This window comes from Oikopleura dioica, chromosome 1 (genome assembly GCF_907165135.1).
Source record: "Oikopleura dioica chromosome 1, OKI2018_I68_1.0, whole genome shotgun sequence".
In the NCBI taxonomy this organism is placed as follows: Eukaryota; Metazoa; Chordata; class Appendicularia; order Copelata; family Oikopleuridae; genus Oikopleura; species Oikopleura dioica.
This window is the reverse complement of record NC_137291.1, coordinates 12,773,961-12,785,063: the sequence shown is the minus strand read 5'-3', so window position 1 is coordinate 12,785,063 and position 11,103 is coordinate 12,773,961. Positions and strand designations below refer to the sequence as shown.

Below are 11,103 nucleotides of genomic sequence, written 5' to 3'. Positions count from 1 at the left end.
GAAGTTTGGCTCAGCGCTGCTCGCCCAGGTCCCTTAAAGCTGCAGTTACCAATTCACCCACCATTGATGGGCCATCAATTTATCACCAAAGTCTCTTTTGAGAAAGGAATTAATTCAGATAGAGCATGAGAGCGAATAAAGACAGAATCAAGAGTGTCAAGGATCCACTGCTCTTAAACTCGAACCAATTTCTTGACTTCAAAAATGGAACCAGGGATCGAAAGAGAGTGGACGCGCTTATGATTGAGTCGGGAAGAGCAGAAGTGAACGAGCGAGAAGTTTGCAGGAAGGAGCTGAAAACTATCGGTAGTTGCCGGCTTGGACATCGTTGCCCGGTGAGTTTCATCGGTTGATATTAAAGTGTAGGTTTCCTTTATGGGGGCTCTTTCTGTTATTCTGAGAAAAAGGTAGGGTCAGTGGTAGTGACGATGTTTTGCATCTCTCATTCTATATCGGAAAGGACGCAACATTTTTATAATCATCCGCCTACCGACCGCTCATCAATTATAATACCGGTAAAACAAGCTCATTCGAAACTTATGGTCTTTTTCAGTTCATTCATCCCGTGGCGGACCGGGCCGGAACGGTCCCGCAGCATCTGATCCACATCCATCTTCCGAATTCCCAATTCGATGTCAAGCAAAACGATAGATACTTCATCAAGCGGATTAAGTACGAAAGTCAAAGAAACGGATTCATCTATCGAATCGTTGGTCCCTTCACTCATCCGTTCTGGAAAGACAAAGCGCACACAATCCCGTCACTCGCTGAGTTCGACAAGAAATACTCAGCACACCACAAAATCGAAGAAGCGATCAAGAATATTTATCTAATCGGAGAAGCCCAGTACGAGTTTCGAAGCCGAGCGCCGAGCTTGATGGAACTCGTTGTAGTGAAGATGCCAGACGGGGAAAGCTTCAAAAGAGGAAGAGTAACGAGAATAATCGGAAATGATTGTCGAATTCTTTGCGTCGATACTGGAGAGGCAGTGAATGTGTCTATCGAAAATGTGCTCATGATGCGTAAGTAACTCTCCGTAGTTTTTTATCTCACTGCTCTTTAGACGAAGATCTGCTTCGTTTCCCCGCTCAAGCTCGATTCTGCCGCATGGTTCCAACACTAGAACCAATAGTAGGGAAAGATGAAAACGTCTCCGTCCTGTACACACGCGACCACGCCCGAGAAATTGACAAGCTCACTGCCTACTACCAAATGATTGACGCCAAAAAAGTCGAACTCATGGACAGATTCAACTATCCAATCGTGGAGGCGTACATTTACCCATTCCTTCCCACTTCATCTCGAACTTTGAAAGTACATCCATTAGGCCAGGCTCCAAACTGAAAATAATCGAGTATTGATTTTGGAATTTTCAAATCTCAAATTTCAATGGCTTTAGCCATCTGTCGATCTCTGATAAAATCGTTTTTGAGCCATGAAATCAGTTAAATTCCTCACCAAACCAAAACAGGGGCGCATTTTATTCAGAGAAGAAGAAGAAGAAGAGGAGATTGAAGAAGACACCAGCTCACAGAAAGTCACTCACATCGACTTGTCGAACATTTCCGATCCAAAGAGAAGCTCACTCAACGAAGAAGATGAAAATGGTGATAGTGACTTTTCGTACCACGATCCTATTGCATCGAATGGCCTCACTCGCGGGATTCGATATGTTTCTGAACACCCAACCACGCCAACAGAAACTACTCCCACAGAAACAGGAACAAACACTTCATAAATTCATCTGCCCATGTCACTTCATTTTTAATACTGATACTAAACCATTGAAAGAAATTTTACTTCTCATTCCTTTTCCTTAGAATTGAAAAGGGATAATGGATGTTGAGCCGATGTCCCTTGGCTCGCCCCAGCAAAGTAATGATCGGTAAGCGCACTTTAATTGTTCTGTCTTCTGAGTGAAAGTGATAGATTGAGCAAGCCTGGGAGCCAAACATTTCTGCCAAATTTCTTGATCGGATCGAGTCAATCCACGCCTACAGTCACCAGATCACTTCAATCAGCAGTTTCTCCAAAATCACAGACACCCGGAACACCAGGATCACGAAGCGAAAGTCAGGTGACTTTGTACCCAATTATCTTTCGATAATCTTATCGATATTTAAGCTTGCCAAGCCCCGATTGCCAGACAGAACAGAAGTAAAATCACTCGGACCTCCAGTCGCGTCATTGAATGCTCTTTTTTCTCCTCCCAGTCCTCACGCTCATAACAAATCTGTCGGCGGAAATGCATCAATGATAATTTCTGAAGAGCAGAATACGTCCATCAATCAACACACTCAAAACGGCGCTCCAAAAGTAAAGAGATATCTTTTTTTTTAATTTTTAATCCCATTCTTCAGTCGCCGACTCAGTTGGATCCGTTCTTTCAAAACGGAGGGCGCGTGACGAGCGATCCTACTTGGATCACAATTTTCGGATTTCCAAGTGCTGCTGAGGCGTTTATAATTCGACAATTTAGACAATACGGCGTCATTGTCAACTACATACCACAGGTAGAGATATTTTCATGATCACAAGAGTTTGAATGCGCCTTTTAGACCGAAAATGCTAATTGGATTCACGTACAGTACTCGAATAAAATGCAAGCTCAAAAGGCCTTGAGTAAAAATGGAAAGATCATTGACGGAAACATCATGATAGGAGTGATACCCTGCATCGTAGATCCAGGACAGGAACAAGTGGCTTCAGTAGATATGACAAAGGTAAATGCCCCTCTCCGAAAACAAAATTCTAACAAAAACTTCTCTAGTTCGGAAACACCTTCAGCGCGAACCAAACTGGGTCTGAAAACGTACCGCCGCGGAACCGAAGCGTTCTCGGGGACCGATCGTTCAACAGCTTCTCCCCATCCATCTCCGGAACGCCCACCCGGCGAGGAATGCGCCGCATGCACTCGGTCGCAGGCCACAGCATGAGCACCACCAATCACTACGCTAATGAAACCAACGCTCCTAAAAAAGTAGCCCCTACTTTTTACTGTTTGAAATAACGTTCGTTTCAGGACAACTCTTTTATGGGGAAGACAATGAGCTTGCTGTTCGGAGACTGGTAACTTTTCTGACTGCGCTTCTTTAGCTGCCGATAACTTATGAATAAAATTCACCGTTTTAATCATCCTTCTTGACGAAGAACAAGCTTTTTTGTCAAGTAAAAGCTTTCAAGAACAACAAGGTTTTTAATTGAAAAGGTTTATTACAAAAGAAAGTACAAAAAAGTTAGTTGAAAATGAATGTCTCAACAGTCACCAGCGCGGGAGAAAATGTTCTTGACGCGGTTCGTTCGTTTGGCAAAAACAGCTTCGAAGTTCTTCTTTGGGTACGTCTCGGGGCAGCCGAAGGTGCGGACGTAGGAGCGAAGGGCAGTTTGCACTTGTCCGGTGAGCTTGCAGTAGCTTTCCTGGTCGAAAACGAGGGCATCACCGGCTTCGTCGATGGATTCGACTGTGGCGCAAAGGGTGGCGTTGATTTGGCCAGCCTGGCTGAGGAGCTTGGTGACCCAAGCGTTTGCTCGGCCAACTCTGGCGACGGAAGCGGTGGTGTTGTTTTCCATCAAATCGAGGAGAGTGTCCATATGTCTGCTGATCTTGTTCAATCGCTTTTCGGCGCTAGAATGAAGATTAGTGATAGTTCGAAGTTGGTTGCTGAAATCAAGGAAGAAACTTACTTTTGAGCAGAAGCAGCGGCGACGAGGAGAGCGGTGACTTTCATTTTCGAGTTTTAAAAAGAGCTATTGTATTTTTTTTCCTGTGTTGGTTCACTGGAAGTTGATGCTGCTTAGAATCTCCCACCGAGTTTTATAGTTCTCCTTATCAGCAGAAATTAACGTGAGCGCCCTCCAACTCCAACAGGAGCTCCTTATCAGCGATTCAACGGAGGGGCTTAATTTCTCGTAAATTGGATACAAGTTGTTTAGCTTAAATTAGGGAGAACAGGTGGCAAAGTGGAGTGGCGATCAATCTTGCTAGAAGAACCTGTGGAGCTAGAATAGAAAGTTTATCACACGAAAACGAGCTGTACCAATTTAGCAGGTTGTAAATTCACAAATTGATGTGAAATTCGAAAGTTGTTCAAGCGCGCCCAGAATAATTGAGCCTTTGAAGGCGTCAATTGTCCAATTTTCGCGAATTTCTTGGCGAAATATTATATATCGCGTTAGAGCCATCATCCCGCTCAGATTTCCGATTACGGAGTCAGAAATCACCACAAAAGGCGGAAAAAGCTTCCAGAGATCAGCAAAAAAGCTTGAAAAACGAGGGTAAGTGGAGAAACATGCCAAAACTATCCAGTGAGTCAAGGTTTCAAGTTGTCGAAAGGTTCAAAGAAATCCCCACGCGAGTAATTACTCCAGGCATCAATGACTTTTTACGGCATTTGCTTTGTTTATGGGCGGAAAAGGGGGCACCTCTGTGCCAGAATTTTTTTCCCAAAGGGTCGAGAAAACAACAAAAATGGAAGAAAAAATAATATCGAGTTTCTAAAATACAGAGAGTTTCATTTTAAAGAAGAAGGGTCTAGCTAATTGTAAGTTTATTTCAGTTTATTTTCACACGGTTGATTTTTTCTGTATTTCTGTGTTTTGCAAATTGGCTGACAATTTATCGCGCCAATCCCAAATGACAGGATTCATTCACTTGTCACACCCTTAAAATGAATTGCATGCCGCCACTTCCGCAGGTGGAAAACTGCGGAATCATGGGAAAAATAATTTTTCGTAGAGTTTGACCTCGCTATTCTCCCGTCCTCCATCAACCTCAACAAGGTGATGATAAGGTGAGCAACGCATAAATCACTCCTTTGCTTTTTGCACCCTGAAAGTTACTTGCAGCGTTTTTGATAAACAAACTCCGTGCGAAAACTCGTGTCAGCAATCAAACGCGGAATGAAGATTGATCACTCTCAAAGCGTTCTCACTTTACGTTTTCTTAACCGGTCATCGTCGTCGGGCCCGTCAGAGGCTCATTCATCTCCATCTCGCGTTTAACTCTTTAAACTCAGGCTCTACCCGCAGAGTATACCTTTTCCTCGTTAAAAAAAGTAAAATCTCAATTGAGCTCTATTCTTGCGCTCTAAACAAAAAACGCCCAAAATATAATCTCTATTGTTTTTCTCCGCCGTTTTGATACACACACAGAGAGAATACTTTAATCCAGAAGAAAATTTAAATTTATTCAAGAAGTCGACAGTGAGCCCGAAGCCCCTTAGCGCGCTGTCAAGCAACCCTTAATATAAAATTCGTGTATTTCCGTGTAAGGCCGTGAGGAGGCAAGAACTTGTCATCAGCTACTAACCGTTACAGTAAGAGGCCAGCCCGCTTACTGAAGAAACACGTATCTCGCTGCAGCGAAACTTCAAGCTAAGGTTAGAGAGAAATTTATTGCTAGAAAATCGATCCGGCTATTTTTTTTCTCAATTAAAAATTTTGGTCATCAGACTAAATCTGTCTGGAAAGCGTGTTCAGAGAATACTATCCACAAAAATGCCAGTTTTGTCGTTTCTGACAACCTTTATGTTACGGACTTAGTTCAATTTTCCTTTTATTTTTCCTGGAAGAGAAACTAGAACTTGTGATATTAAGGTACGTTAATTCGATAAATCAGCGAGTAAATTTGACCGTGTTACTTTCGACACCTTTTACGGCGGATTCTCAGCAGGGGATTAGCCGCAGAAATCATACCCAAAAATTGCTTCAAGGGCAACTTTCAATGTCTCCCATTTTTTCAGAGAACAGTATTGCCTCACAAACAAGACGGTAAGCCTTTGTTACAGATATATTACCTGAAGAAAACTAGCATTTTCGAGCGAGAGACAAAATAAACAAACAAATATTGAAATATATAATTGACATTTCTTTTGGTCGTTATTTTATTTTTTTCATAAAGACACCGCAAAGCGCCGTTGTAAAACTTGAAGGAGGTTAATCACCCAACTTAGGTCAGAACTATTCACCTTCTGCAGTTTCTCACGCAAGTGTTCATTGTCTCACTGATTTTCTTAAAGAACCATAGACAGATTTTATATCCCGACTTTGGATAAAAGAGGTCCTTCGAGGGAAAAAGTTAAATTCAATTTGATCAGGTGTTGTTTTCATCAAAGTTAGTCGGCTAGAATTACAGTAGATAAGTTTTCACTACCTTTAGCATTATGCGGGATTTCTTTTCAATCTAAATTCAAGATTTTATTCGTTTATTAAATTATCTATGGAATATTTTCTTTTAATAATTATGGCTTTTTTATAATCAATTGAATTACTGATAATATATTTTACTAAATGTTTTATCCTCCAAGAATTTTCATCATAAAAAGCTTTAACAGTTGACTTCTCATACGTCAGTCTTGAGAAAATTACAGAGTAAACATCTTTATCTTTTTAAAATACCCTAAAGTAGATCTCAAGTAGGGGTTCAGTGGTTTTGCTTTTGCTTTTGAATCGACGCTCGATGAAATCAGCTGGAAAATTAGCTGCCTCCCTCTCTTTTCGAAAAATATATATTCAAAAGCTTAGAAAGCGCCAATCCTTATCCAAGCAGATCGTAAATTGCCAGACTTTTTTTCTCAGCACTTTTCGCGATAAAGAGACATTTTTTCTTTCAAAAATCGGTAAGGCTTTCCGAGAATTTCGCTAATTTTGACAGTGAGGATATACCAAGTGTCCGTCTAGCTGCCAGAACGGATCTTATCTGTAGTAAAAAAAACTACAGCGTACGTAGAAAAACGTCCGTTTTACGAATAATTTTACGAGCGTAAAGAAAGTTTTACGTTCTGAAACGCAAATGAAGCGATTTAGTGACATAAACCGTTTTGTTATCTGCTTGTTTTAGACTCAGAATAATAGAGTAACAGTAGATAGTTTAGTTCTGTTCCGCGACGATCTACAATTTGCTTCCGTGGCTTGTTAAAAAAGATCAACGAGGAAATGACTTGAGCGAAGGAGAAAACGCGACGAGAGAAGCCAAGAAGAAAAGAGAGAAACATGGCCTGGCATGTGCTGCACAATCTACTGGAGAATTGCAGGAAAATCTCCACTTTTCCTGGCAAATTGTAAGTTCAAAGATCAAAAAGCGCAGAGCGCAGAAATCGCTCACTTAGAGCCTCAGATAGAACCCTTTTTACGAACGTTATCATTCGGTTTAACGAGTATTTTTCTCCTATCAGCAGGAGCAGCATTAAAAGATTAATCCTGCAGATAAAAAGCGGATCTGTTGCCCATGGGATTAGCCCCAAACACTGAGCCCGTGCCTGAACATGTCAATGATAGATTCATTTTTGCTGACGTTCTCATTTGCTCACTGTTATCGTAATTTTCAACACAGATAACTTTCGTTTTACCACGTTTAACAGGACAGCTAACCCGAAATATTCACCGAAGTAGAGAGGCGACGCCCTTATTCTTATTGCCGTGAGAATTTTTCAAATGTCAAGGATTCTAGGCTAATTTGGTACCCAAAAAATGTTCTTCACATTTTGATTTTCAACTAAACTTTGAATCGTAGATGGATAATGGTCATGTTTGCCTTCCGAATGGTGATGATAGCCAGGGTGGGAGATCAAGTGTACGGAGATGAACAAGATCAGTTCGTTTGCAACACGAATACTCCTGGCTGCAATCAGGTTTGAAATTTCTTCGCGTCGGGACTCTGAATCTAAAATCTGACTTCAAGGTCTGCTATAGTAAATTTTCTCCGATTTCGCATTTGCGATTTTGGTCTGCGATGGTGATCATAACTGCCACTCCTCCGATTGTCTTTCTTGCTTATGCTACCAACTTGATAACGAGGAACGAAAGGAAGAAAGATGAAGCAAAGTTTACTAAAATCAGGTGAGCAAATCTTTTCTCTTTTGCCGCTAGAATATTTTAGGGAGAGGGAAGAAAAGCTAGCAAAAAGGGCGCACAAGAAAAAGCACCGTGTAATGAACTCTCTCCGAAATCGAAAACACGCAGGCTCAAATCACTCTGGTCATAAAAGTCGAGCGCCAAAGTCGAACTTTTCCGATCCCGGAAGTATATCCCGCCATACAATGTCCCCGTTGAAAACGAAACCAGACGAGGAAGATAGGCTTATTCAGCCGAACGGGTCTGGTCCAAACGCGCATCTGGGCGTTGGAGATCCGCCTCTGTATTTTACAGACAACGACAATGCAGGATATCCAGTCTACGATGGGAAAAACAACAAGTACGTTACTTACATTGAAAGATCGCCTTCAACTCGGAAGCCTTTTCCATCTTCCGAGTTTCCCGGAAAGTACAGGCCGCTGCATCATCCCGACATCGCGCGTGCATATTGGTGGCAAGGTAATTGATGCTTTCAATTTTAGCACTCAAATTAGCGCTTACCGTAAACACTTACGAATTACATTTCTAAATTTTCTCAAGTGCTGATAAGAACCGCGATCGAAGGCGGTTTTCTGTGGCTACAGTACTACCTGTTCGGTTTCCAAGTTCCGCTAAAGTACATTTGCATCGGAGACCCTTGTCCTCAAGCAACAGAGTGTTGGATTTCTAGGGCATACGAAAAGACAATCTTCCTTTGGTTCATGTTTATAGTTGGTTAGTTTTTTTAATCAAGAGATTCTTCCTTAATTCTTTTTAGGGAGCATTTCCGTACTATTGGGATTCGCAGAATTCTGGTCCCTTGGCTTCCAAAGATTCAAAGTCGCGTTTGGCTGCTCGCGAGAAACAAAGATTCAGAAGCAGCACAAGAAAAAACCAAGCCTCAGTAATCTTGAGCATAGTAAGTCAATTTTGTCCTGGAATGAGCCAGCCAAAGTTAAATTGATAGTGTCGCAAAAATCTGCCTCCGCTTTTCGATTTCTTTTCCGGTCATCGATCATTTTCGAAGTCATTTTTAAGCAATAAATCATCCACGACACATAAATCGATCTTTCTCAAATACTGAAAAGAAGCCTTTTTTATTATTAAAATTTTAGTGGATCTAACAATGGACATGGAGCGCTTCTCAATCGTCTCTTTCGGCAATTCTGGCAGCTCCGGATCCACAATCTCCTCCGTCTAAAGTTAAAACAAAGCTCAAAAAACACAAAAGCCAAAAAAGTTCCACTGCTTTCAACATTTCAACCGATCTTTTTTATTGCTTGTTCTATAATTTTTGCTAGACTATCAAAATTTCCTCCCAATCATCATCAGCAGCATTTTCAAGAACCAAGACCATAAAACGAACAAAAAAAAACGCAAAAAACCTCGATTACCGTGACTGATTGCCACTGACTGATAATAATTTTCAACTTTTTTATTTTCACAATTTCTTTCCTTCTACTTTTGTCTTTCTTCAAGCCAAACGAATGTTAATTATATGCCATGCAAAACACGGTTCTTATTTATTTCACATTGTCTTCTTTTATTTAATAAAAAATATGAAACGATCCTAAAAACACGACTTTTAAACAGCCTGAAAACATGTCTTACGCGATTCTGAATTTAATAATACCGCAACGATGTGCCCGTTTTAAAATTCTTTGCGGTAGGATTAGGTTTGAAATGGAAAATCCGAAGGATTTCGAAGGATTTGGTGACGGAACCCGGCCTAAAAATGGAAGCTCATCATTATTGCTTTATTCCCCCTTCACCCTTTTTTCGCTCACCACGATTCTAGTGTAGATAAGGACATCCATCCACAAACAGAGTTAACGTGAGTGCCCCCTAGTGCATCTGCTGATAAACTCAGTATAAAACAGATAGACGTGGTCAATCCAGCATCAAATTTTGTCAAGCAAGACATAATCCGACTAGAGACCAAAAAACTCTTTTTTTTCTTGAAAAATGAAGTTCTCCACTACTCTTCTCGTTGCCGCTGCTTCTGCTCAAAAGTAAGATAGATCTGGTGTTGAATAAATTTCTAAATGCAAATTTCTAGCGCTGAAAAGCGACTGAACAAGATCAGCGGCCACATGGACACCCTCCTTGATTTGATGGACAATAACACCACTGCTTCTGACGCTCGAGTTGCCCGAGCAAACGCCTGGGTCAGCAAGCTCCTCGGCCAAGCTGGCCAAATCAACGCGACTCTCTGCGCAACCGTCGATGCTGTGGATGAAGCTGGTGATGCCCTCGTATTCGACCAGGAGAGCTTTTGCAAACTCACTGGCCAAGTGCAGAGCGCTCTTCGATCGTACGTCCGCACCTTCGGCTGCAAAGAGACCTACCCAAAGAAGAACTTCGAAGCTGTTTTTGCCAAGCGAACGAACCGTGTCAAGAACATTTTCTCCCGCGCTGGCGACTGTTGAGACTCTTATTTCAAACTTCTTTTGTACTAACTTTACTATTTTTCAATAAAAATTTTTAATAAAAACGTTTAAAAACGTTTAAAAATGCTGACTTTCAGACTTAAAAATTCAGTTTTTGTTCAGAAAAGCATGAAAACGTGAGGTGATGGTGTTAAATTATACCGCAACTATTTGTGAAATTTGAATAGCTCGTGGTTAGGTTTATCCTTGTAATCAAAAATCTTTTGGTCTCCCTCTAGCGCATCTGGTCATGATTGCCAGTATAAAAACGGTCAGCATCAAGCTTTGTCTCATAAAAATTTTTTATCTTCTTTGAAAATGAAACTCACCACTTTTTTTGTTGCCGTCGCTTCCGCTCAAAAGTAAGACAGATTTAGTGACTCAATGATCCAGCCATTTCTAGCGCTGAAAAGCGATTGAACAAGATTAGCAATCACTTGAGGACTCTTCTCGATCTGATGGAGAATAACACCACTGCTTCTGACGCTCGAGTTGCTCGAGCTGTTCAATGGGTTGACAAACTCCTTGAACAAGCTGGCCAAATTAACGTCACTCTCTGCGAGACCGTCGATGCCGATGAAGCCAGTGATATCCTCGTCTTCGACCAGGACAACTACTGCAAGCTCACGGGCCAAGTTCAGAGCGCACTTCGATCCTACGTCCGCAAATTCGGCTGCCTGGAGACCTACCCAAAGAAGAACTTTGAAAATGTTTTCGCCAAACGAACAAATCGCGTCAAGAACATTTTCTCCCGCGCTGGTGACTGTTAAAAACCTTCCCGCTTCCTTTAAATTCCCAAATAAAATAATAAAATGCTCATTTTTCTGATTTTCAAAAATGTCAA

General features: G+C 41.4%; 6 protein-coding genes across 7 annotated transcripts; 5 read left to right on the top strand and 1 right to left on the bottom strand.

Annotated features, from left to right (window-relative positions):
- The first annotated feature begins 110 nt into the window (after positions 1-110).
- Positions 111-1,790, top strand: LOC145707775 (uncharacterized). Its single transcript, XM_081785354.1, has 4 exons — positions 111-335; positions 554-1,022; positions 1,064-1,327; positions 1,446-1,790. The coding sequence occupies exons 1-4, from the start codon at positions 126-128 to the stop codon at positions 1,736-1,738; spliced, it is 1,236 nt and encodes a 411-aa protein (XP_081641480.1). The 5' UTR covers positions 111-125; the 3' UTR covers positions 1,739-1,790.
- Positions 1,586-3,132, top strand: LOC145707785 (nucleoporin NUP35-like). Its single transcript, XM_081785365.1, has 8 exons — positions 1,586-1,607; positions 1,821-1,885; positions 1,930-2,077; positions 2,125-2,316; positions 2,361-2,513; positions 2,559-2,723; positions 2,771-2,980; positions 3,023-3,132. The coding sequence occupies exons 2-8, from the start codon at positions 1,836-1,838 to the stop codon at positions 3,071-3,073; spliced, it is 969 nt and encodes a 322-aa protein (XP_081641491.1). The 5' UTR covers positions 1,586-1,607; positions 1,821-1,835; the 3' UTR covers positions 3,074-3,132.
- Positions 3,133-3,200: 68 nt separating this feature from the next.
- LOC145707729 (uncharacterized) lies at positions 3,201-3,797 on the bottom strand. Its single transcript, XM_081785300.1, has 2 exons — positions 3,685-3,797; positions 3,201-3,625 (listed from the first exon to the last, which is right to left on the bottom strand). Exons 1-2 carry the CDS (start codon positions 3,726-3,728, stop codon positions 3,256-3,258), a joined length of 414 nt encoding a protein of 137 aa, XP_081641426.1. The 5' UTR covers positions 3,729-3,797; the 3' UTR covers positions 3,201-3,255.
- A 660-nt stretch (positions 3,798-4,457) lies between these two features.
- LOC145705178 (gap junction delta-2 protein-like) lies at positions 4,458-9,393 on the top strand. Of its 2 annotated transcripts, none has more exons than XM_081782641.1 (8): positions 4,458-4,541; positions 6,873-7,058; positions 7,511-7,628; positions 7,679-7,836; positions 7,877-8,310; positions 8,392-8,565; positions 8,609-8,749; positions 8,946-9,393. In XM_081782641.1, the coding sequence occupies exons 2-8, from the start codon at positions 6,991-6,993 to the stop codon at positions 9,029-9,031; spliced, it is 1,179 nt and encodes a 392-aa protein (XP_081638767.1). In that variant the 5' UTR covers positions 4,458-4,541; positions 6,873-6,990; the 3' UTR covers positions 9,032-9,393. The 2 variants fall into 2 exon arrangements, with proteins under 2 accessions (XP_081638767.1, XP_081638759.1); XM_081782633.1 differs by lacking the exon at positions 4,458-4,541 and adding an exon at positions 4,918-5,378.
- A 310-nt stretch (positions 9,394-9,703) lies between these two features.
- On the top strand, positions 9,704-10,315 carry LOC145710974 (uncharacterized). The gene is made up of 2 exons (XM_081788689.1): positions 9,704-9,842; positions 9,890-10,315. The coding sequence occupies exons 1-2, from the start codon at positions 9,796-9,798 to the stop codon at positions 10,257-10,259; spliced, it is 417 nt and encodes a 138-aa protein (XP_081644815.1). The 5' UTR covers positions 9,704-9,795; the 3' UTR covers positions 10,260-10,315.
- A 262-nt stretch (positions 10,316-10,577) lies between these two features.
- Positions 10,578-11,042, top strand: LOC145711298 (uncharacterized). Its single transcript, XM_081789018.1, has 2 exons — positions 10,578-10,621; positions 10,663-11,042. The coding sequence occupies exons 1-2, from the start codon at positions 10,578-10,580 to the stop codon at positions 11,027-11,029; spliced, it is 411 nt and encodes a 136-aa protein (XP_081645144.1). The 3' UTR covers positions 11,030-11,042.
- Positions 11,043-11,103: the final 61 nt, after the last annotated feature.